Genomic DNA, 27,630 nt, shown 5'->3' on the forward strand with positions numbered 1-27,630 from the left:
TGAATATTTGTTAGTCATATTTAAAAAAAATATGTGTCCATTAAAATATTCGAATCAAGTCAGGTAGTTTCATGGAATGTCGTAGGCTGACTTTCGTTCGTATCCCTTCTTCACATTTCGTTATATAATTTTTTAATTCAAAGTTTTAGATTATGAGATAATATTAAATTTCAATTGCTTTGAAATGTATACAATTCATATCTAATGAAAACCAAATGAATTCACTTGTATTACATGAACTTATTAGGTTCGAATTCGCAATGATCCTTATTTGAAATTTCAGAGTCTTGACTCGGCCGTTGTATACTTGTCCATTACATAGGAAGGGACTCCGTTACCATATATACTTATATACAATCTACATCAAGTTCTTTCGGTTATACATCTAACTGGTTTTGAAGCCTGGATCTTTAAAATCCTTAAAACAAGCAGGATACTGCATCCTACTTTTTATGGTTATATCATTTATAGAAATCCCTAACTTAGATAAGATCCATAAACATAGTGGCAACATTGATTTTGTTTATAATCCTCTAAGATATAACTAATTATGTGTGACTAAATAGTTATAAACACTTTAGTCATTCATCTTGTAGATAACTTTACAAAGACCATGGGTGTCAGACTGAAGTATTTACACTTTTTCTTATTAACGTCTTGGAAGGCTTGGTTAACTTATCAATTTTAGATTGGCTTTGAATTAGGTATCATTTACTCATGAATCGGTCCTTTTTGTGTAATATATTCATGATCTTTTAGTAGACACTATCCAGAGCAAACATTATTATCCACATACTTTACTGATAAAAGCACATAGTTTTTTTTTTGTATTTCGCATTTGATCTGATCAGCAGTTTCACAAAAAAACTTACGACTTAATGTGATTGTAAGTATTATTAATGACTCATAGTCAATTTTGTTGTAAGATTTTTTTGTTAAACTGATCACTTGAATCCAAGTTTCATAGTTTTGATAACTTTGTCAAACCTTCATGGTATTCAGGAAACTTAGACCGAAACTTTTAATGATTCAAGAATAATTTCAGCAAATTTTTAAAGTTCCAATTTTCGCATATACTGATGAATATTCTTAGTTTAGCTGCCAGCTGAAATCCTCGTCCGAGTGCGGAATTTTCACGATGCGTTTAATACCCGTTAATCGCATTTGGCTGTTTTCTACTTTTGTTGGGTTGTCGTCTCTTTTACACATTCCCCGTCTCCATTCACTTGGTTAATCGTTAGCAGTCATCAATATACTTTTACACATACGTCACGACAAACAATTTTATACGCATTGCAAAATTCAGTTATATGACTTTTGGTCCTTTTGAAGTTCCCACATATCTATAAATCTTTTTTTTTTTTATACTAAGGAACATATCAACTTCACAAATATCCATGAGCTTAATCATAACTATACGATGAAATGCAACTACCGTAAGTTTTAATTCACTTTATAAATTAAGCAGGTTCAATAATTTTGTGAAACGTGGCAATGCATTTTCTGCAGCACGATTATTCAGCAGATTTCCAGTGTGACGTCAGATAATGGATTATCATCAGGTAGCACTGTTATGTCATTAGTGAACGGGATAGCATTTTCGCTCTCTTTTCCGTAAGACTTTAGGTGTAATACCACCAAATCATGGTACGTTACATCCGGTTGTATACGAAAATAGGTCGAAAAGAAATATTCCCTTGAATTTGACAGTTGTAGGTAAATAATTCTACATTTTATTGCAGTAAAAGATTTCTGTGTCATAAACATATGTCTTGGGTATTTCAAAGCACCATTATTTTTTTATTTGAGATTTCTATAGAATATTTTATAATCTTGAGGTTACATGGTGACTAAACCTTGTACACAGATAAATTAAGGGGAGAAATTTGATTGGTTAACTTCCAGTGATGGTTATTTTCTTATATGCAATGAAATGTTATGTGAAATTTTTTTTATAGTACTGGACAGAATAAAACTTTACTCATGCCAAGTATTTCTTTATTTGAAACATAGATAAATTCTACAGATTTTTTTGAAAAGTGCAAATTTAACAAAGACTAATAGGGGAAAATAAATGGTGGTATTACACCTGTACACAGATAAAATAAGGGGAGAAATTTGATTGGTTACCTTCCAGTGATGGTTATTTTCTTATATGCAATGAAATATTTTGTGAATTTTTTTTTTATAGTACTGGACAGGATAAAACTTTACTCATGCCAAGTATTTCTTTATTTGAAAGAGATAAATTCTACAGATTTTTTTTAAAAGTGCAAATTTAACAAAGACGGTGTTAATATATCTCAACTTGTACGATTCGCTCGTGTATGTAACAATGTTTTAGATTTTAACGAGAGAAATTTATGTATTACTGAAAAATTATTACACCAGGGTTTTCGATATCACAAACTAGTCAAAACATTTGCTAAATTTTATCATCGGTATAAGGACATCATTCGTAAATATAGCTCAACATGCAGACTTCTTATACGTTCAGGTATTTAACATCCAATTTTTTATGGAAATATTCTTTATAAAGCACAAAGGTGTCAGTATTCACTTCAAAAACTAACAAAACCTTTGAATAGACTTATTAAGAAGGGATATAGTTACGATACTGTTGTCAGGTCATTAAAGATTGCATATTTTGGCGTTAATATTGATTCACTTATAGGGTCTTTGCATCGGAACTAAACACATTTATTCAAAAACCAGTTGTTGGCATGACACGGGTTATGTTCTTCTCATATATGTTAGGATGGTATGATACTAAACGCCTAACGGGAAGGATTGTGCCTGATGTTCATATGATGAAATCATAATCTTTCAGTCAGTTTAATTGAAGTCTGAAGCTGGCATGTCAGTTAACTGCTAGTAGTCTGTTGTTATTTATGTATTATTGTCATTTTGTTTATTTTCTTTGGTTACATCTTCTGACATCAGACTCGGAATTCTCTTGAACTGAATTTGTGCGTATTGTTATTCGTTTACTTTTCTACATTGGCTAGAGGTATAGGGGGAGGGTTGAGATCTCACAAACATGTTTAACCCCGCCGCATTTTTGCGCCTGTCCCAAGTCAGGAGCCTCTGGCCTTTGTTAGTCTTGTATTATTTTAATTTTAGTTTCTTGTGTACAATTTGGAAATTAGTATGGCGTTCATTATCACTGAACTAGTATATATTTGTTTAGGGGCCAGTTGAAGGACGTCTCCGGGTGCGGGAATTTCTCGCTACATTGAAGAATTGTTGGTGATCTTCTGCTGTTGTTTTTTTCTATGGTCGGGTTGTTGTCTCTTTGGCACATTCCCCATTTCCATTCTCAATTTTACTAATAGGGGAAAATCAATGGTGGTATTACACCTTAAACATTGGCTTATAATTTCTTAATTTCTTATCATCTCTTCTCTATAATGAATGTCTCACTCTGGCTAGTTTTCGTTCTTCTGGTACAACCCCAATTGAAATTGATAGATTCACAAGATAAGTTATTAGTTTAACCAGAGCACATGATCGGCATTCGATGAGTTTTACAGGAATATATTTAAAAGAGTTTAAATTGCAAGCTTCTTTTATATAAATAGATGTAGGAAGATGTGGTGTGAGTGCCAATGAGACAACTCTCCATCCAAATAACAATTTCAAAAAAGTAAACCATTATCGGTCAATGTACGGCCTTCAACACGGAGCATTGGCTCACACCGAACAACAGTCTTGATTTACGTATGTCAGTTTTAGCTAAAGAGTATTGTTTGTGACTTTTCTGGAGAATTGTTCAAACAGTATGGAATTAACATCAGATATGCATGGATAAGCAAAGAAACGACAAGGGTTACACGCAGTCATACGTCTCTGAATTAAAAAAAAACTTATATATTTTTCAGCAATTTAACAGAAAGTTTTCAGAGACAAGTGCTTGTTTTGAAGAAGGAAACAAAATGATTAACGATTTCTTTAGAGATGTGCCTTGCTATTCCACCTAAAGTAAAATAAACAATCTAATCAACAAGAATACAAAAGACAACGAAGGTTAGCAACCGGTCTTAAACAAAAGAAACGGTGTCTGTTTTATATGTCAAGGTCTCCGTCAGTTTAAGTTTAATACAGTTGTAAATAAATTTGACAGAGATTATTATAGATCAGTCATGACAATCAAAAATCATCCGATCATTACAGACAAAAAAAACCATTGGAATAAAGCAAATAAAAGTCCACCTCCAAAGAAATTTCTGACGTTTGACTCAGCAGCATGAGGCGGGTTTAAAATAGTATTATTCGGAATAGTCTTTAGCGACATTTAATACTGAAAAAGCACAAAAGTTAAAAGATACCAAAATTAACAGGGTCAAAATAGCACTTTATAGTGCTTATTAGCACAGCAAAAATCGTCTATGGCTAAATAATAGCACAGTATGTGCTTAACAAATTATTAATCACCACTGGGAGTTGTTATGCCCTAGGGAATACATTAACATCAAGTAGCAGTTTCGTTTGATTAATTAAGTTATAACATTATGTGATACTAGTTTTGACCAAATCATTTATTATTAAAGTGTTGTCTGTTTACATATATATAAATTCCTTTTCAAGACAACTACGTTTTTCTCCTCAATCGATGTATGAATTTCGAACAGTGTTATACCACTGTTACCTTTATAAGTCTTCTTTTAACATGTAGAATTAATAATATTAGGATCAGTTTAGTTTGTTCAAAGTTACACATGCAGTGAGTCATTATGTTAAAACATGTAATAGTTGTCAGATAGATGTTCAGAAACTTATGCAATGAACCAGTCGTTTCTTACTTATGTTTACCTTTTTTCTTATGTTGTGATTGTTGCAATGAAATTTTGGCGAATCATAAGTAAGTCATTCATGACTTCAATGAACATTATATTGAACAACAAATTTCAATACAAACAACGGTACATTGCCGGCTCATCTGCATGTTCGACTAAATAATTGTCGATTGACATAAATTCTGTCCTCAGTGAAAGAGGGTCTTCAGAAATACTGAAAAAAACTAGTATAGTGGTACTAACCTTATCCGGATTCTATAAACTATCAAGCACTTCAAGATGGTTTTAAATCTCGATCCTTTTTCTAAAATTAGTTCGATCAAAACTTTTGACTTTTCAACCATGTATACCATCACCCCCTACGAGAAATTGAAAAAAATGTCTAAAAGAAATAATCCATAATGCTTTTCAACATAAAAATGGTAGCATAATTTATTACTTTGGGATACCATACGGTATATTATGCTAGTAGTGAACAAAAAGGTAAAACATGTTTCACAGAGGAACAAGTGATCGGCATGCTCTTATTGACAACATATATGTTGAATTTTGAGATAAACTTTTTCTATAAATTGTCGGAATTCCTATGGGAACGAATGTAACGCCTCTCCATGCCGACCTCTTCTTATTTTCACATGAATCAGACACTTGTCAAAAACAAGAAGATCAAAGAAGCCATATCATTTAATTTCACATTCAAATATATTGATGATGTTCTTTCCATTAACATTCCAAACGTTTCTGATTTAGTTCGATAAATATATTCCCCAGAGAAACAAGAGACACTGCTTCCTCCGCCTCATATTTGGACTTAAACCTCGAATTTTGCACAAGCGGTCATCCCAGTACCAGAATCTATGACAAACAAGACGATTTCAATTGAGAAATTATCATTTTTTTTCCATTTAGTACCAATATACCAACTTCACCTGCATATGGTATATACATTTCCCAACTAGCTTATTCGGTATCCAAGGGAATGCAGCTGCTCCTCAGACTTTATAAAACGTCACCAGTGTCTAAGCAGAAAGTTTATGAACAAGGGGTATGTCAAAAAAAAGTCTGCACAAATAATACAAGATTATAGATCTTGAAGTATAGATTATGGGTACTGACCTTGTTTATCATCTTAATAAAGTGTTATAGGTTTTTTTTATTTGTTTTTATGAATATTTCTGTCACTGTTTAGTCTGTCCTTTTGGTGGTATGCATTTGATTACTTATACATCTTGTTTTGTTTTTGCTTAATATGTCTTTTTTCTGTACCTTTTTGTGTTTCTTTCTTGCAGGTAACATTGCTCTCTACTTATACATCCCGTCATTGTGTTATTATGTCATGGTAAATGTTTGTTTATATATCGGTTTGTTTATAAAACACAACGTTGACTGATGTTCTTCTATTTTTGACATTTTTACCTATTATATCTGTTTTGTTTTGTTCACACATCGTTGTCAATATAATGGAATTTAATACAACTGTTGTGCAAGTGAGAGGTTTAGCTAGCTATGAAACCAGGTTTTATTCAACATTTTGTACATGAGAAAATTCCAGTACAAAGTCAGAAATATAACAGGTGTTGTCCAATTGTTTGATATGTTGAGCTTTTGATTGATTGTGACATTTGATTAGGGACTTTCTGTTTTGAATTTTACTTTGAGTTCATTTTTTTGTGATTTTACTTTTCACACCAGCACCCTAGATGACAGAGGACTAGTCTTTCATAAACATTTTCATCCTCGTCACATTATGTTTATACCTGTCAGCAGTCGGGAGCCTTTAATTCTCGTTTTTTGCTTTGTAACATATTACGCCGTTAGCTATCTCGTGGATATTGTTTCATATTTTGTCATGTCGGGGCCTTTTATAACTGATTATACATAATTGGTTTAGTCATTATTGAAGGCTTAACGAATAACTGTAATGAGACTTAAAATTTCTAACATCCACATAATGTGGTCTCTGGTTGATAGTGGTCTCATTTGGCAATGACACCAGGTTTCCTTTTTTTAATTTTGTTTAGATGTATTTCTATCTGGTAAATTCACCAATGAATTCGAGATGGGGATACTTTGAAAATCGCATGTACATGACGTACAAAGTGACTATACAGACATTTTTAAAATACAACCAGATTACAGAGTGTTATTTGAACAACTTTCATCTATGTCCTATGTTATTGATTGTTTTTAAATTTTGATTAGAGAACTTATAAGAACACAAACTTTATATAATAGCTCTAGTCCAAAACAAGTGAACATCCGCCTTACATATTGGCATTTAGAGATACTATGAAAATTTTCAATGCACGTATTTTGCCAGGCAGGCAGTGTTATTTTGATCATGTATATTCGGAGTAACAGATCCAGTGAGTTATAATTCATAATCATATATTAAAACGATAGTGTGATTGGAATTCTCTATCTTAAAAGCAACATTTTTTTTTATCAAAGTGAAAGGTGACAAAATTTGTTTTGTGTCATTGTGCCTGCCACCTGAAAAAAAAGAAGTTATACGCATAGATATTAAAATAAATATTTATTGATATGCTTTCCTTTTACATTTACGCCTCGGAACTGTTGCAAACATTCTAGCTGGGGCACCACTTCCTTCATATAATTTCAGAGCAGGTACAAAAATGGTTGCACCACGACATGGAACATTATCTAAGTTAGCCACAGCTTCAAGTGCTAGTACCGAATCACGGAATATGCGTTCATGAACCGGAAATCTTTGCGGCTGACTTCTAAGATCAGGTGATGGTGCATCTGTCCCAATAGCTTTGACGCGTCTGTTAGAAAGAAGCCAATCAGCTGCCTCAACAGTCCAAGCTGGGAAAAGAAAGCTGGATGGATCTGAGATATTATTAGTATTAAATACTCTATTCGCGTATGGATATCTTCTTGACCACCCGTTGTTCATTATAACAAAGGCACCACAAGGTATTCTACCATATCGAGCCTCCCAGTCTAGTAGATCTTGTATTGTTAGTCCATATCCAGGGTTCATTGCAACTTTCCTTTTCACATTTATTATGACAGCTGGGCCTATTAGATTTTCAATACGAACTTCATGCATGCGCGCTCTGTTTCTATTCATATGTCCAGGTGCGTCAACATGTGTCAGTGTATGTTCAGACAACCCAAAGTAGTTGTACTCTAGCCTACAATTTGAAAAAGTAAAGAAATATCATTGAGAACAAAAAATAATATCCATGTTTTGCATTGATTGACATACCTCTAATATTTTGTTTCAAATAACTTTCCTTTGCTATTTTTTAGACGTCAAATCATATAACCCATTATTTTCCGATGTCTATTGTTGCATGCATATTGTTACATAAGTTTCCACATGAATCCATCGTACACAATTATTTATGGTTAATTAAAGACCTCTGATTATATGATGAATAATTTTAAAGTAGAACGAATAAAATAAAGTCATTGAAAAGGAGAAAAAAAATATTTTACAGATATTACGAAATTATTAAAACATGTTAAGGTAATTCCACTCATATCGTGGTTAAATAGAATATAGATACAAAGGGCAAATTATTTGTTCATACCTTTCATAAATTTCCAAATAAGACTAAATTGAGGACAAACGTACAGTACTGTAGTGAAATCTTGTTAACAAATCATGTCATTGGAAAGGAGGAAAATCCATCAGGCGAAAAAACGTTACGCAAATTTATGCTGTAAATATATGCTGTAAATATATGCTGTACCCATATTTTGACTATGTTATTTATTTTCTCTGTTTAGTTCACGCATTATTGTAAATATAACGGAATTTGATGAGACTGTCGTACAAAGTGAGAGGCTTAGCGCTACAAAACCAGGTTTAATCTACCATTTTCTACAATTTTAGAGTGCCTGTACCTTGTCAGGAATATGACAGTTGTTGTCCATTCGTTTTTGATGTGTTTTGTCATTTGATTTTGCCATGTGATTAGGGACTTTTGGATTTAATTTTCCTCTGAGTTCAGTATTTTTGTGATTTCACTTTTTATGATAATTAAAAAAAAACAGCAGCAAATAGTAATGAGAGGTAAAAAATTAGAATTGCACAGAAGCTACAAAAAAAAATAGATCGAAGAAAGATATGAAAAGAAAAAAGTTCTTGAAAACCTTCACAAAAAATAATAGAGATAGCAAATGTGACTTATCTTAAAATTAATTGTACATACCAAATTTGTGCACGTCTGCTGAATCCTCTAGTCAATATTGTAAAGTTCCATGGAGGTTGGTCTGGAAATTTAACCTCCATCGGTCCAATAGTATGAGTCAAATCTATGACATGAAAATCAAGATCGCATTCATTACAGGCATAAGTAACAGCAATCACAAACAATGCTTTCACAAACAACATTCTAAAAATAGACAAGAATAAACCACATCATTTATAATCATATTGAAATTTCCCGGGTTTTTTTTTTGTTCTACTCTCGAGTAATATGGGTACTAGCCATGACAAATTTAACTAAATCTATACTATTTGACGATACAAACGATATAACGAGTTACGATGAAGAAAGTCCTGAATGATTTAAGATAACATAACAGTTTAAAAGCGTCTTCATTTGTGCGTCGTAGCAGGTAATGATGACAGATGCTGTAAAAGTTAGTAAGTTAGTTTTACTTACATGTACAATAGTTGCTAATACGACAACAACTACAGAAATCTGATCACACAACTGTACAATTAAAGAATGCTTTCGTTTATAACTCGTTTTATATATATGGTACGTTAAATATTACGCTAAAAGTATATGCATGGTCAGAGGATGTAACACATGTTTTCTATTTTTATTTCCGTTGTGGAAACATCCTGCGCAGCCAAGAAACAATAAAATGATTTAACAGAAGCTTTATTATAACTATTGGCATAATCTCACCAAATATAAAGTTGTTTCTTGGGAGCGCACATACTTTTTCAAACTAAAATATACTTAAAATTTGATGAAAAAGCAAGGTAAATCACGCAATTTCACATAATATGCAAATTAAGTCATGATTTGTTGCCATGGTAACTTGTTCGATGTCAAACTTGTTTTGTTTTCCTTAGTACCTTATACCTCAGTCAAATTTTCAGTTATTTAAGAATATGTATGATAACTTTTAAATTTGCAGTAATTGTTTGGCCAAATAAGGGCCTTATTGTCCCTACTCCTTTGATCGAATCGTTGAAATATTAGTTCGAAAATATAGATAAAGGTTTTATCGAATCTTTTAGAAATCAGCATTATTTCATATATTAAAACATTATATTACATTTTGTACTTTCAGGTTTAATAATTGCCAATCCCTCGAACACGCAAATGTTACATACATTACATAATAAGATATAATAGATAAAAGACATTTTCATATAAATGTAAGTAAACGGTATTTGAATCAATGTTGTTTGATGCATTATATTCATGAAAGGGTAACTTAAACAAGTTAGAGTTTTAATCACATGAGCTTCTTATACAGTGTGATCCATGGAAGAAAAGCAATCAAGTGATATGAATCAGTCACCTGTAATACCACTAACAATTTGTTATCGATTATTCAAAATCTAGTCCCAAAAACAAAATGACAATACATAAACCAAAAATGAGACTACCTAAATACAAGATATAAAAGGCGATTCCTTATTTTTCTTTAAACGATTTAAAGTCTCAACGTCCAGTAGACAATTACGTCATGTCTATGTGTCCTAATGTTGATATACACAAACAGTCCAAATCTATGAACCACGATTAAAATTCAGTGCACAAACTAATCTCTATTAAAATTCATAGGCCAATCATTACAAAATCGTATACCATATATTATTGTTCAAATCAAACTGAAATGATCACAAACTTTTACAAGTAAACAATGTGCAACTGTCTTTATCAGAATTTATTTATCAATTAAACCTAGTAAACGTTACGAACTCAATAGACTTTATAACTGAGGAGGCCTTGCCCAATAATCTCCAAGGAAAGGAAATATGCCAAAGCTACTCAAACTGTACGTTCATGTATTTCACATCAAATCTTTTATAGTAATTTTCTATATAAAGAATATGAATTTCGACATTCATCTTAAAAGCTAACATTCCCTTTTAACAGACTTATTCAGAAGTGATATAACGGAAGTTACTGTGTATTATGTGTTTCTACCCTCGGTGTTCTTTCGAATGATTGTGTTCCTGTTGAGCAGTGTTGTCATTCCAGCAGTAGTTTTTAACTTTGCCATATAAGCGGGAAGGTTTGCTAGCCATAATAGCAGTTTTTTCGTAAAATGTCATGTGCTAAAGCAGGACTATGCCAGTTGTTATCATATAGTCCGTTTCTATGTATGTTGACATCTGTTTTTGTAGCAGTTCAGTGTTTCTGTTATTCTGTTGTTCTTCTCTTGTGTTTCTATCAATTATGAAAAATATTGCTCAAACGTTTTTTAATCCCTTAATCAAATTATTAAGTAAAATTTGCAATGGAGTAACTTCGAGCGAAACTTCGTTCAACGACATAGACCGTTAATTACTATGTAATGACTAGTTATCACTCTTATTGGAGAGGCGGTTTTTCTATGATATCAATTCGGATAAATAACATTAACGGTACCAATTTTCCTGCACCAGATACGCATTTCGACAATACACGTCTCTTCAGTGATGCTCGTGGCCAAAATATTTGAAATCCAAAGCTTATATAAAAGATGAAGAGCTATATATCCGTGAAAGGAATCAGAGCTTTGCATGAGGGAGAACCATTCCTTAATTTACAATAATTTCTAACATTTTGTAACAGCAAATTTTAATAACACAAAAAAAAACGTATTTTCATGCCAGTACCGAAGTACTGGCTACTGGGCTGGTGATACCCTCGGGGACTACTAGTCCACCAGCAGAGGCACCGAGCCAGTGGTAGTAATAACATTAACGGTACCAATTTTCCTGCACCAGATGCGCATTTCGACAATACATGTCTCTTCAGTGATGCTCGTGACCAAAATATTTGAACATTCAATTAAAATTACAGTCTTCCTATGAAATTCGTATAAAATAAAGGCCAATAATGTGAAATGTATAACCAGACTATTTACCGGCTATCAATATATAAAAAAAAGAAAATATGATATGATTGCCAATGAGATAACTCTCCACAAGAGACCAAAATACCACAGAAATTAACAACTATAGGTCACATAAGAATAAAATATAAAAATCTGTGAAAAAGGCTTAACTCATCAGATAATCAAAAACACAAGTGGACGTGACCGCTAAAACTAGATGGAGGTGTGTGTGTTCTTATTTCCAACAGATGTACACTAAACCTATATCAATATGTGCATAAAGCAAATTGATAGTTGCTAGATACTGAATGATTATACCACAAGAAAGTTTTAACCTGTGCATATATATACTTAAAATACGATAAAACAATCATGTCTTTTTCAGGAATTCTGAATCCAACCATGTAGTATGGAATGTTCTTGAGATATGGTTTTGGCCGATGGGTGTTCACGAAGGACCTGTAGTACAAAGTATATCACTGGATTTAGCTCTTTGTCTAAGTGTATTATTAAATTACTTTGCTTTGAGCTCAGTTCATTGTTATGCAATTCTTTCTTTGTAAAATAAAGATTTGAAAGACAACTCTCATGTACAAGGATTTGTCAAAGTAGTATCACCTCTTATGTACAATGTAAGTATTAGGGAGATAAAAGCATTCTATTTTAATTTGAACCAAACATATTATGTTTGTTCAATTATGTTAAAAAAAATGATAAGCTCTATCTAGGCTTATCGATTTCTTAAACTATATTTCATTGTTCATGCTTGAAATTTTTATACAACCACAGAAATTTTTGCGGTCCTAAATAGGTATCCTGTCGTCGTCGTCCGAAGACAGATGGTTTCCATATAATAACTTAACTATAAGCAAAAAGAAATAAATAAAATTATAACACAATGTTTATAACCACAAAAGGAAGCTTGGGATTGATTTTGGGGGTTATAGTCCATAAGGTTTAGGTTCCAAAGGTGCCCAAAACAAGCATTAATTTAGTGTCAGTACAATAAGTTGTGTATAAGTATTTCAATTGCTCTGAAATTGTACCATAATGTTTAATACCATAAGTACATCCTAACAACAAAAAGACACTTGGTACAGATCAGATCAAGTCGGTATAAAGTTTAACAACTTAATAAACGATTTAACAAGTAAATAAATGATCTTACAATATTGAGTCCGGTGTTTACGATTAAAGTACGTTTTTAAACTGAAAATAATTATTTAAGAAGCACATAAAACTTAAAATAAAGAAATACATGTAACTACTGATTTAGCGATTATTGTCTATTGTCTTTTGTAAAGATTATCGATAATGCTAAAAACTGTCTTTGACAGATAAACACGAAGTCCATTGTCGGATGAGTACAAACACACATTTTAAACCAATAGATAATTATGTGTAGGAAAATTTAAGCTAAAATTTACAATTAGAAGATATAAAGTCAAAAAGATTGACAATGAACATGGTCATGTTAATAACAACGCACATTTGTCGGATACTGCTGAGCCTATGTGTTTAGAGGTTGCTTGAAATCTAAAATAGCCTGATATAATTGTATAACATTATACTCAGTCAATGTTTACAAGAGCTCTTCAAATGTTTCGGTTCTACATTCTTGGCTTTCAAACATTTGGCTTATGCGTTTTTTTGGCGTCTGTAGACTGAATAATTACGATTGTCATATTTGAGTAGGCCTGCTACGGATGATTTCGACAACAAAAGCAAGAGCGTCATACACCATTGTGTTGAAGAATCAATTGAGATTACAGGCATAACAAATTTTAGTTGGGATGACAACCGACAAATCGACATTTAACGAAATTTTGCGACTGGCTGACTTTTTTTCAAAAAATGCGAGTTAAGCACCTTGTGTTATATGAAGGTATATAGGGCGGAATCTGAGACAAGTGCCTTTGATTTCTGGTGAGTGTAATTACGGGGGAAAAGGCACGTCAATTTCTAGTAATAAAGACATGTTAAACTGAACCATTTCTTCAATCTAGTTAGTCAAAAAAGATCAATGAAACACCGGTAAACTCCAAAACATGATAATAAAATTTATTCGTATACATAAAAGGCTCTTAAAGTATGCAACATATACTTTTTGTATAAGATGTTTTATTGAACATGCAATGTCATAAATAAACACCTGAATAACATAATGAGCATAACCTGCAGCAATGAATATCGGGAAATAGTCACAAAAACATACAGATACGATTTATCATAGGTTGCTGCAAAACAAACCTATTAAATTCAAATTTAACTAGTAAAAAGAAATGAATCAAAGAGGATTGCAAACAAACAATGTTTACAGTAAAAACAAGTCGGTTTTGAAAGTACGTATATACACCTCTCTATAAAAATTCGTAATGCCAACAACATAATTTCACTATGTCTTCAAACCTGATGTATATATGATTACACCATTCTGTCTTTAATTCTGATATGACGTGCTTCTTTCGCTTTGTGAATAAACCCATGCTCTACATACAATAAAATTTGTTTGCACATGCGTATATTAACCACTACAGAATAGTGATTTTATCAGATTGTCATGCATTTAATATATTTCATTAACTTAAAACACTTCCAAACTCTTAAACGTTGTTACTAATTCATTTATTATGACTGTCATGTGTTGCAATTCGAAATTGACATATTTGACCTAAATTCCACAAAGCGTCCATGCTGGCTGTTCAAACTCCTCCAACTCAAACATCACATAGCCAGTCGTTTGCTTGTTGTTACAATAAAAAAAAAGGATGTTAATGAAAGAGCCTATACAAACCCTCTACACTTATACACATCGGACATAGAAATGTCCTTTTATTGTCCTAATCAGAATCGAAATAATTGATACAATATGGGTGTCTCATTGGCACTCATACCACATCTTCCTATATCTATTTATTATAGTTTTTACATGGGTAGGCATTATATTCGTGTTATTTTAGCCCTTACTATCGCTCGGGCAAAAATAATCATGAATTTTATCCCGACCCATGTTAAAACTACAATAAAGTATACCTTGTATCAATTATTTCTTAAATAAAATTGGATATCATGCGTTTATTAATCTTTACTCTAAAAATAATTTCGATTTTCTGATTAAAAAGGGTTTAAAAATGATAATATTGGCGGGAAATCTCAATCTACTCCACTTTCGAAAACTATTTCTTGGTTCAAGTCAGGTGACTTCCGGTTAAACGTGTACAGTTGATGAAGTAACTCCATCACAAGCTTCACTGATTCAAAGTTCAGATAATAAAAACATCAAAGTGACCTTTGAACTTGGTTTTAATATCTAGGTCGATGCTCATTGATTTAATATCAAAAGATTTTATATATATGTTTTGTTACGAAGTTATCCTACCAAACAACTAAATTTGAATATTTCAGGGTGGAAACCCAAATTAAAAAACACCAGAGCAAATTGTTATGGAGTAACGCTATCATTCTGTCACGACAGACCAAAATAGCTGATGTGAAAGATACCCAATCTACTTGCTATATCTGATTAATGCTAGTTGATCCTGTGGTCTAGGACGCTGAAAATAGGGTTGGACGTTTTGCCACGATGTCACAGAAGAAGGGCTCCGAAACCCGCTGAGAAAGTAAGCAAATTTGCAGATCTACTTTACGACGGAGACCGTTCGTCGTAGATGCCTCTGCTGGTGGACTGTTAGTCCCCGAGGGTATCACCAGCCCAGTAGCCTGTACTTCTGTACTGGCATGAAAATACGGATTGTTTGTGGTTTTAAAATCTGCTGTTACAAATTGTTAGAAATTATCAAAAATTAAGGAATTTATCTCCCTCATGCAAAGCTCTGATTCCTTTCACGGATTTGGTTATACTTTTTGGACCTTTTGGATTATAGCTCTTCATCTTTTATATAAACTTTGGATTTCAAATATTTTGGCCACGAGCATCACTGAAGAGACATGTTTTGTCGAAATGCGCATCGTGCAGAAAAATTGGTACCCTTAATGTTATTATTGAAAAATACTTCAGCAAGTGACTGCTTTAAATGATGTTATCTCATTCTATTTATCTATCATTTTAATTAATATGCATTGATCTTGATTATATAATGCGTCTTTCATGTATTAAAACTAATGAGAGTGCCAAATTTATATTAAAACTTAATTTTGCTAAATTACTGTCATGTTCCTCACTTAGTATAGGCATTTTCCGATTTTTTTCTAGCAATTTAGTAATTGAATTATTGTATTAGCTTTAACCTAAAACAAGTGTAATACACAGTAGGAAAAAAAGTAGCAGACTTTGATACTTGTTAATTTTGTTTAACTGCTGATGCCACAATGAAGGGTATGGTCTTATCAATATTTCCAACAATTTTGAGGTTGTGTCAATAGCAAATTTATTTTCATAACAAAATCATATGGTATAAAGACATTGCATTATCAATGAACAATAGAAAATGAACTTACCTGAAGGCCAAGACATACGGTATTCTTTATAACCAAACATTTTCTATTCTGTGATAAGTGTGAACGATCACCTTGTAACTATACACGATTTCGTCAAAATACTAATTGCTTGTCTTGTATGTAGGATACGAACCATTATTTGTATTGTGAGCGCAAAGATAGTAATTATTCTGCATTTTTTTCAAAATCATTACTTGATTGCAAAATGATTAAGTTGGTGGATGTCGTACGCATGTCAAAATTGTGGCAACATCGTGATAAAATACAATTTTGATTAAATCAAATATAAAAAAATAAATAATAAAAATATAAATAGATAAAAGACTGAACCCCGCAAACAGTTTTGTAAAATATCCAAATGGGAAGATTTAAGTATGATTGCAAGATTGAAGCTCATCGATTTCAAATCAAAGGCCCCACGATGTTATCCTACCCATAATGTAAAATCACAAAAATACTTAATTCCGAGGAAAATTCAAAACGGAAAGTCACTTATCAAATGGCAGAAGGTTAAATATGATTGCTAATTGAAAAACAACTTCAAAGACCACATGGCGTATATTTCAGAATATCCGAATCACCATACGACCTAAACCAATCAGCAAGATGACAACTTGTAGCAAAATATTATTTCCTGAATGATTGCTGCTCATGTTATCATGTTAAATGTCAATGACAAGATCTCAAGATATATTGCCGTTCTTACTTTCATTTCATGAAAAAAATATAACAAAAATACAAACTCCAAGGCAAATTCAAAAAGAAGAAAACTATTAAAACTAAGTATTCAAACGCTATGAATCAAAGGAACAAGTGAGAAACAAGTGCCATATTCCTGACTGGTACATGCATTTTACGAAAACAAATTGTTGTTTAAACCTTGTTTCATAGCTAGATAAACTTTTTACTAATATAACATTCGTTATAAGACATAGTTAGACAAAATTAAAAAATGGTGTTTGATAGACTAATATGAACATATAACGATTTCTTTGTCGACATTTTTAAATGAAGTGAAGGTATATCGGTACTTTTACTTTATATACATAGTAAATGAGTATATTAAAGGGTTTTCTAATGATAAAAGGGAACAATAATTTATCAATATTGAAATCTTGTTGCTGTTCTATTGACTCATACATGATATTTATTTTTTCAATAAAAGCGAGATCGGGCGCAACGATATGATATTAGTGTTCTGGTTTGCATGTATTTCTTGGCCGCAACGCAATTCCATTGTCACCAGAGACAAATCACAATTAGGAATAGTACAAAATTGACATGGTCGATGTGACTTGTCATGTACTTTTATTCTATGTTTTTATGGTTAGCAAAGGCATTCATTAACAAAAATGATATTGTTTATAGCTAAAGATCTTTTTTGTTAAATGTTACTATATTCTTCTTCAAATATGAATTTCGTGCATTATACAAAGTTTTAGAAATAAGCAAAATTCCTACCTGTCACTCTCTCTAAAATAGTTCAGTGTTTATTATTATTCAGGTTTGAATATTCGAAACAACTGCTGCCTAAATCAAAACATGTTTACTATTTTTCGCTGTGTTGAAGACCCATGGGTTGCCTTCAGCTATTTTTACCCTTTGGTCGGATTGTTGTCTCGTTGACACATTCCACAAGTTAATTCTGTACTTTTATTACTTTTAATTGTTACTGCTAACCTGTTTTGCATGCGAGTGATAAGTGTGAGCTCGTGTATCATACAGTGTCTATCTTTCCTTCGTCTTCATCGGTGAACATTTTGTAAATAATCATTCCCTGTTATTACTAGGTGGAATAACAACAGGTTGAGATGCAAAAAAGTGCAGAAATTCAGTTGCAATATCAGTAGTCACAACACAAATATCCCTTGTTAGTTTCATAGCATTCAGTGGAAAAAATTGCATGCATATTCAAAACGATTACAAATTAACAATAAATACAATAGGCGAGTCGTGTAATAGAGGCCGTCCGGAAAGAAGATTAAAAAATATCGAACGCGACTGGAAATTGAGGTGATATTTGATAGAAGAAGAAATTTTGATTTTCAAAAGGACACTTTCTGTAATTGAGCCATCGGCTGTAAAGTCCGCATTCTGACTGGATATGACTGTGTACTTGTACATCCCGCACAGCCAAAGGAACGTCCCACTTCGACAAGGATGGTACTGCCAGTCTGAAGAAAATCAAGTTCCAGTTCCGCGCTACCGGAAACCCTTATCGAATATATTCGTGACAAAATAGCTAGGTGGCAAATACAGAACAATTAGATGCAAATAATAAATCAGGTTACTTTACGTTTTGGTTTTTGTTAATTGTGAACGGTCACACATATATGTTTTTGTCTATATTACCTCGACATGAGAGGATATGTTTATATTGTAATTCAAATTGTATTGAAAATGAAATGAACTTTCTTCTGGAATGCCCTCTTTACAATAACCTCAGAAGAGATATGACTGATTTTATAAAAAAAAAAAATACCCCAGTTTAGATAATTCGAACAGAAAAGATCTTTTTTATGAAACATGATTAATTGAGATAGCAGATTTTTATCTATTTTATGTGCATGCCTCGATAAAGGCCTGCAACTTAGAAAATCAGAAAATTAGTTAACTTAAATACTCTAAAAGATATCAAAATTATCTCCCTTTGACCACTGATTCTTTCCTCATGCATTTGAATTATTATTTTATGTTTCTTTAATCACTCTGTAATGTTTATGTCATGTTGTAATTGATGTTTTGCCCTTAATGGGCCCTTTAATTTGTAAAAAAAAAAATATTGTATTGTTTTGTATTGTCGATAGTTTTCTCAATGAAAATCATATGCAATAAAGTGTACAAAAAATAAAATTTATTGATTAAAATAGAAAAATATGCTACTCATTGAAGCAGCAACATGATGGATGACACTTCATTTATCTTCATGATTTCCGCATTTTTCTGAAAGTAAAAATAATAAAACTATACCAATTAGAATTATTATACGAACGTATCAATATAAAATGTTTAAGTTTGTATATTGCTTGGATTGCGTTTCAGTTTACATTGGTTTGATATATATATAACATTAAAAGGAAAATTCCTTCTTCTTTTCATTTTTATTAGTGTTTACTAGTGGAGCATATCTTTAGTAATCAAAAGTCCTCTTTTGCACATTTATTATCAATAAGTTTTCGGAAGATGATTTTAAGTTGCCTACATAGAACCCTTGGTGAAAAAGTGTGCTCATTATCACCACCAATGCTCTATCAAGGAACCCAGTATAGCAAAAGACAGGCCAATTTGGATATACTTTAATTGTAGTATACAGTATACGAACACTAAACAATAGGAAAATGATCTTTGTTGACGTCAAGATTAGTTTCAATCAAACCACATTTTCAATCTCGAGGTGTCAGGTTAGATTAAAAGCAGGATCTACTGTATATAGTAGAGAGGCGAAATCATACCAAAGGGACATTTAAAAGTCCAAAACACAAAAAACAGTATACAAAACGCAACATCAAATCTAAGGACAGAGCAACACGAACCCAACAAACAATAAAATTTCGAATATAAAGAAGTGTTTAGATATTGCTTTAAATGTTTTAACGTTTATTATATTTGACGACTTAAGATTTTTTATAAAACTTACGTTACTTTCTTTGTTATAAACTAGGTCGTTAGTTTTCTCAATTAAATTGTTTCATATTTCAAAGTCGGGGCCGTTTACAGCCGACTATACGGTTTGGGTTTTTCTCACTGTGGAAGCCCGCACGGTGGCACATATCTTACTAACATCCACTTCACTTGAACTTTGGTGGATTGTTGTCACATTTGCAAACACACCGCTTCTCTTTTTTTAATTATATTTGTTCTTTCATCTTATTTTCTATTCGTCGTTTTGTTGGTTGTTTATATTCGACCTATAGGTTCTATATTCTATTTGGTAAATTTAAACAGAATCTTTTAAATTTGTCGATAGATTTAAAAGTCCCCATAGACTAACTCTTATTAAATTCATTTATTGTCAATTTTACCTCATTTGTTTTTTAACATGATACATTTAACAAAGCGAGAAGGAAGATTTACAACAAACATCTCTTAAAAAAGATCAAAGGTAAAATATAAGTGATACATTATATATACTAATACTTACATGTCCTTGAAATAGGTACATATCTTTCTATCAACCGATACGGTGGTGTGCGTTGTCGTAGTATTATTTTTTTATATAAAGGACCACCTGTAAACACAGTACCTGGTGTTAATCGTTTTAAACCTATAGATTGTTGTCTATAATTTCTAGACGATAATGACCCCATATTTGATCTGTTAATCGTTTTCTGTTGTCGATTATTACTTAAGCGACGATTGAATTCTGCAACCACAGAACGCATTTGCTTTGAAATGTTGACTGTGTTTTTAGAAGCAAAGCGTTGGATGAAATCATGGAGCTCCTGCATGTTCCATGATGACAACGGTCTTCCACGTGCATCATTTCTATGAGGTTGTTGACGTCCAATGTTTGCACCTGCCCCATTTTGTACTCTGTTGGTGTTCATCAAATGACCAGGTACATTGGCTGCATTTCTGCTTCTCATACTCGTTTGAGGTCGACGATGATGAGCATTTCTACTCGTGAAACCAGACTGCTTTGGAGGAAATCTTGCCCTAACTATATTATTCGTTGGAAATCTGGTTCCTGAATTAAACACCCTATGTACAGAACCGGTGTTCCTTCTATCAAATGTGCGACCTCGTCTATTTCCGCCTTGAACAATATTCACAGAAGCTGAAGATATACTATTTCGGTGAGCAACTTGATTTTCCCTTGTATTAGCGGATTTGTTTTCGATGCGTTTACTTGTTGCACTCACTGTCTGTTCCTGACTATCTGTGCTTGTTTTATTGGCATTTACGTTCCTAATGGAGTTTCTCCTAGATTGAAAGCTCGAAAATACATTTTGTCTGTTTTCTTTACTGTCTTGTGCAACGTTTTCAGAGGATGGTTTATTTGATCTAGATACAGTTTGTAGATTCTTTTGAGTACCATTAACCTTGTTAACTGAAGTTAATTTATCTAACAGTCCACTTGGTATCCATGCTCTATATTTGATACCAGAGGTCCATTTTGCCTTCCAATCATTTGCACTTTCTAAATTTCTATTAATTGCTACATTGGCATCACTTTTAATGTTTTCTTCCCTTGTATTGGTTTTGACTAAGGCTTTATTCAAAACTAAAGCGTAAGGTTTTTGTTCTTGTTTTATAGTGTCTACTTGTATTTCCTCAAATGTTTTACTATTAACTTGTGATTGCCTTTTTACATCTCTCCTTGTCTGACTATCTGATATACTTACTTCGTGGTATATACTGTTTTCTGTATCGATGGTATCCTTTTTCTTTAATGTATCCCTTGGTGATAAATACTCACCAGCAACCCCATTACCGGAACTTTCAGAAACGTGTATGTGTATTTTGCTGTTTAGTAATGGGTCATCTGTTATTTCATATGTCTGATCCTCAGACGAGGTATTTTCTTTAGATATGTCTATCTGTTCAGGTTCGTCTAAGCTTTTAGCACTTACAATCACGCTTTCCATCATGTCTTCGATATTTTCACTGTATAAACTGTCGTCCTCTTCAAAACTACTCACTGGTTCCATGAAATCAAAATCTGACCACTCAGTTGACCACTTGAATTCAGAAATACTAGAGTCATCTTCCAAATGATTGAAAGCTTAAATAGAGTGATCAATATCTAACATGAGAGTTATCAACAAATGTTAAAAACTGTTAAATATAGATGGATCAACGTTTGACAGTGTTTATTCGTCATGTACTTATTTTAAATATTCTGATACTGCGTCAAGTTGGATACAGTAAAATATATACGAAATAGTAAGTATGAAAATTTTAAACAACTTTGCGTTTGAAATATTCACATTTTTAATTATCGGATGCCTTTATTGTCTTTTGATTTTAATTTCAGTATTTTAACACTAAAATGGCTCAAATGTTTAGCTATTTTATCTTTGTGTCAACATAGATAATCAAATAAATGAAAAGATTCAAAAATTATAAAGATAAACACCGAAATGAAAATATAACAAGTGTATTTCAGTCGTTAAAATGCAAAATCTTAAAATGAAAAATGTTAGAACAAAATTCGTCTCATCTTCACAATTATAAAACTTATTAAAAATATCTCAGGATTCAATTTGTGAAAATGAAATTTCATAACATAAAAAGTAAAATAACAAAAATATCGAACTCCGAGGAAAATTATTAAAGGAAAGTTCCTAAGCAAATGGCAAAATCAAAAGCTCAAACACATCAAACAAAGGGATAACACCTGTCATATTCCTGACTTAGAACAGCCATTTTCTTATGTAGAAAATGGTGGATTAAACCTAGTTTTATAGCTAGCTACACATAAAAAAAACAGTCGCATAAAATTCCATTATATTGAAAATGATGTGAAACAAAACGAAAAGCTACAATAGGTATAAATGTCAAAACTAGGGGTACAACAGTCGACACTGTGTTATAATCATAATCCTCCAAAAAATATGTCGGATGGTTCTCCTTACTCTTTATATTTATCAATTATAAGTCTCACATATTTGATAGGTTAATCAGGTAATGTTTTTAAATCTATTGCTGATTTCATTGAATTTAGATATTTTGATTTTGAAAAAAAATCGATAGAAACTATAATTAGTTCGCTAGATCTGCACTGATGACTGCCACGATGTATAGACAATAGGACCTTGATTTTAACGAACGTAATCTTTGTATAACTGGTAAATTATTAAACCTGGGATTCCGTTACCACATATTACTTAAAACATTTACTAAATTCTTCCATAGATATAAAGACTTGGTTTTGAAGTTTGGTTGTACCTATCGAAAATTTATTTCAAACGGGATAGCACATCCTTATTTTTACGGAAATGTTGTTTACCGTGCCCGGAAATATAGAAACAGTACTGGTAAACTTATCTATCCTTTAAATAAACTTATTCTAAAAAGTTACCAATTCAACACTGTAATCAGATCATTGAATATTGTTTTTATTGGTATTAATATTGAGTTTGTTATCAGTAAAATAAAAGCAAACTAAATATCATTGTTATATACATATACACATTCATGGATCTACAATATGCCGATACCTGTATATTGGCATTGCACAAGGTCAAGTTTTTTTCAGGATCCGTCCTCTTGTATTTGTAATATTTGTATTTTTATCCATATGATGAGTTAAGCCTTTTTCAACTGAATTTTATAGTTCCTTCTTATATTGTACTGTTACACCACTGTCCCAGATTAGGGGAGGGTTCGGATCCCGGTAACATGTTTAACCAGTCCACATTCTGTATGTATGTACCTCTCCCAAGTCAGGAGCCTGTAATTCAGTGGATGTCGTTTGTTTATATATTTCATATTTGTTTTTCGTTCATTTTTTGTACATAAATAAGGCCGTTAGTCTTCTCGTATGAATTGTTTTACATTGTCATTTCTGGACCTTTTATAGCTGACTATGCGGTATGGGATTTATTCATTGGTGTAGGCCTTACTTTGACCTGCAGTTGTTAATTTCTGTGGTATTTGGTCTCTTGTGGAGAGTTGTCGCATTGGCAATCATATCGCATGTTTTTTTTTATATTTACCCATATTTACCTTTTTGTGCTTTCCGAGAAGATACTATTGCAACTGCTAACACAATGATGAATGCCTTCATTTCCCTGAAAGATAGGATATCAATTTATCGAATAGATTACATAGAACTCTTCAAAAATATTTATAGAGTATTTTGTTAAGAAAACACTTGAAGAACGTCAATTTTAAAGCACTGACTAATATTATCACCCAAAACAAAATTATATGACGAAATAAAATAAAAGCAGATGAAATTTAAAATGCATTTCCAATCATTAAAAAATTATGTTGAAAACTGAATATCATAAGGATTTCTTAATGAGTTATTTATCTAATTTCGAAATGTCATAGCGTTAGATTTGCTAGAGATCAAATCTAAAACTAATCCGAAATCGGTATTAATACGGATGGATTTAATGTTTCTTTTACGTCCATTTGCGTCAAGAAACGATATTTGATAAGACATGAATGTATAATAACCCTGACATTTGTGAACAAGCTAAATAAGAAGCAAATCAAATTTCATATTATTTTTTCAATAAATATATGAGTAATGAAGTCTGTTATACATAAAAACGTTAAAAATGTAAAAATGTAAGTTGGATTATTCCTATTTAAATATTAGGCAACAGTAGTTTACCATTGGTATCAACATAAGAAAGTCCAATGAAAATTTTCCTTCTTTGAACTGGATACAAACTTCACTAAAATCCTTATAAGGAAACCATACTGGTTTTTGGGGTGTTATTATTAGCGTTCCTAAATAAATAAAAAAAAGCACTACGGACGAACAAAAATACAAAAAAATATTATTTCCATTTTTCACAAAACTTCGACGATTCTTCTGCATGTGTACTATTAGTTCCTGAATAATCGTTAGCTCAGTAGTCAGTGATCGGAACTGAAAGGATTTATTTAAAAAAATAATTGCCTATTTATAAATCTGAAAATTTTAATGATTCAAACAAATTAAGGTTCTAACTCCCTCTGGCAAAGTTGATCTAAGATGAATTTGACAACTAGTATTAGTTTAGATTCCTTTTAATAATTTAGTTCTTTGTGTGCCAAAGATTTCCATTTGGTTAATATACACATAGGCCTTTACATATGTGTTGTTATCTGGTAACGCGCTTCATCGGATGTACCAAGACCTTTAATTTTATTACGTATCAACTTAACAAATAATACACGATGGTATTGAAGTGTATATTCTGGGCACTGGCTTTGTTTATCATCCTTATAACGGGTTATAATATTGTTCTTTTTGGATATTTCTATTACTGCTTAATCTATTTTTGATGATGTCCATTTGGCGTGGCTCGGTGCTTGTGCATCCCGTCGTTGTGTTATTGTGCTATGTTAATGTTTTGTTTTCTTGTCTTTCATTTTTGCTGATATGCTTTGTCTATATGCCTTTTTGTGTTTCTTTGTTACATATTTATTTGTTTTTATAGTGATTAAGATTATAACACAATGTTGACTGTTGTAATTCTATTTTGACATTTTTACCTATTATGTCTGTTTGTTTTGTTCACACATCGTTATCAATATAATGGAATTTTATGCGACTGTCTGTGAGAGGTTTAGCTGACTATAAAAACAGGTTTGGTCCAACATTTTCTATATAAGAAAATGACAATACCAAGTCAGGCATTTGACAGTTGCCATTCATTCGTTTGATTTGTTTTAGCTTTTGATTTTGCAATTTGATTAGGGACTTTCCGTTTTAATTGTTTATTTTCGGTATTTTTGTGATTTTACTTTTTTCTTTAGCTGATAAATTATAAGTGTTAATTTTTTTTCTAGGTATACACTGTAGTTGTCAAAATCTTATTCTTAGAATCTTTCTAAAAAGTATAAGTTCTTTATTTTTTGCTGATAGAATGTCGTTTTTTTCATGACGTCAAAAATTGGAATAGTTTTGATTTTTCTAGGAAACACAATGCAAATCAGGGCTTTTTACATTGATGTGTAGAGCTGGAAGCATATCATGTATGTGTCGACAATAGAACGCTTTGATATTATGTTTATTTTAACAATTTACATTTATTGAATATTCAGTTGCTTGAAGTCTGTACTATATATATAAAAAAACTCATCAAAGATACCAGGATTAAACATTTGTGTTTGCGCAAGACGCGCATTTCGTCAACAAAAGACTCATCAGTCGCATAAAGAAAGTTAAAAAGACCAAATAAAATTGAAGGGCATCGAGACCACAAATTCCTAAACGTTTTGCCAAATACAGCCAAGGTTATCTATTCCTGAGGTAGAAATACCTAAGTATTTCTTAAAATCTAAGTTTTGTGAACAGTTAATTTATAACATAAATGCTTACTACTAGGTTGATAATACCCTCAGGGAATTAAAACTCTACCAGCAGTGCCATCGATCCAATAGTTGTTAATAAACTCATCATAGAGACTAGGATGACATCTATTTGTGAGAAAGTTCGCCAAAACTTTCCGTTTCTTGCTTGTCTTTTCAAATTTATCTTGAAACAATGGAATTCATTTTAGGGATTGAATATAACCCTTACCGAACTTTGTTAAACGAACATGGAATGTTTTCAAAAAAGGCCTCTCGAGGCGCGTTTTTGGCGTATTAAATTTTAAACCTGATGCTTTTTGTTATTCATTAATCATGTGTTTCTTTGTCTAATACGTTTTCCTATTTATTTGTATTGTAGTCCTGTAATATTATGTTGTCATTTCTATGTTATATTTAACATTGCCATTAAAGTGCGAGGTTTGGCATGCCACAAAACCAGGTTCAACCCACCATGTTTTCCTTTAAAAATGTCCTGTACCAAGTCAGGAATATGGCCATTGTTATATTATAGTTCGTTTCTGTGTGTGTGTGATACAATTTAACGTTGCGTCGTTTGTTTTCTCTTATTTTTGAGTGTAATTGACATTTCGATAAGACGTGTCACGGTACTTGTCTATCCCAAATTCATGTATTTGGTTTTGATGTTATATTTGTTATTCTCGTGGGATTTTGTCTGATGCTTGGTCCGTTTCTGTGTGTGTTAGTTACATTGTAGTGTTGTGTCGTTGTTCTCCTCTTATATCTATGCGTTTCCCTCAGTTTTAGTTTGTTACCCCGATTTTGTTTTTTGTCCATGGATTTATGAGATTGAACAGCGGTATACTACTGTTGCCTTTATTTATCTCTCAAAGATCTAGGTATCTAGGTATCCACGGAATATTTATGATTTGTTTGTCATATACTGTTTATCACACATATAATAAAACATAAAGACAATAGTAGTATACCGGTGTTCAATAGTCATTCATTGATTTAACTGAAACAAAACCGGGATGCAAACCAAAACTGAGGGTTTCACATCAACAATCATTCATATATTGACTGCCAGACGTAGTTTGATGCAAAGTAAATATTCACCAGTATTATAAAAAAAATTATCTATAACAGTATGAAATTACAGTTTGTTAATAAGACATTTAGGCATTATATTTATCTATGAATAAGAATTGCGCCTTCACCCACTCTCAATTTTCATATGTTTAAATCTATGAGTATAACTTACCTTTTCTCAATGACTTTTATCCTTTCTAAACCTAAAAAACCTACTTTTTCTAATTGAAATATGCCTGATCAATATTCATACAAGCAAACTGATTGATAATCATTGTCTTCATTCAATTTTGTATTC

The 27,630-nt window shown here is 32.0% G+C and overlaps 2 protein-coding genes across 2 annotated transcripts; both read right to left on the reverse strand.

The window, feature by feature from the left end:
* Nucleotides 1–7,315: 7,315 nt before the first annotated feature.
* LOC139520559 (isatin hydrolase-like) lies at nucleotides 7,316–16,394 on the reverse strand. Its single transcript, XM_071313331.1, has 3 exons — nucleotides 16,302–16,394; nucleotides 8,984–9,166; nucleotides 7,316–7,957 (listed from the first exon to the last, which is right to left on the reverse strand). Exons 2-3 carry the CDS (start codon nucleotides 9,163–9,165, stop codon nucleotides 7,333–7,335), a joined length of 807 nt encoding a protein of 268 aa, XP_071169432.1. The 5' UTR covers nucleotide 9,166; nucleotides 16,302–16,394; the 3' UTR covers nucleotides 7,316–7,332.
* Nucleotides 16,395–19,140: 2,746 nt separating this feature from the next.
* On the reverse strand, nucleotides 19,141–27,609 carry LOC139518524 (uncharacterized). Its single transcript, XM_071310025.1, has 4 exons — nucleotides 27,505–27,609; nucleotides 23,973–24,037; nucleotides 20,443–22,026; nucleotides 19,141–19,244 (listed from the first exon to the last, which is right to left on the reverse strand). Coding segments are annotated over exons 2-4 (1,647 nt in total). The 5' UTR covers nucleotides 24,034–24,037; nucleotides 27,505–27,609; the 3' UTR covers nucleotides 19,141–19,242.
* Nucleotides 27,610–27,630: the final 21 nt, after the last annotated feature.

The sequence above is a fragment of the Mytilus edulis genome, chromosome 4, assembly GCF_963676685.1.
Source record: "Mytilus edulis chromosome 4, xbMytEdul2.2, whole genome shotgun sequence".
In the NCBI taxonomy this organism is placed as follows: Eukaryota; Metazoa; Mollusca; class Bivalvia; order Mytilida; family Mytilidae; genus Mytilus; species Mytilus edulis.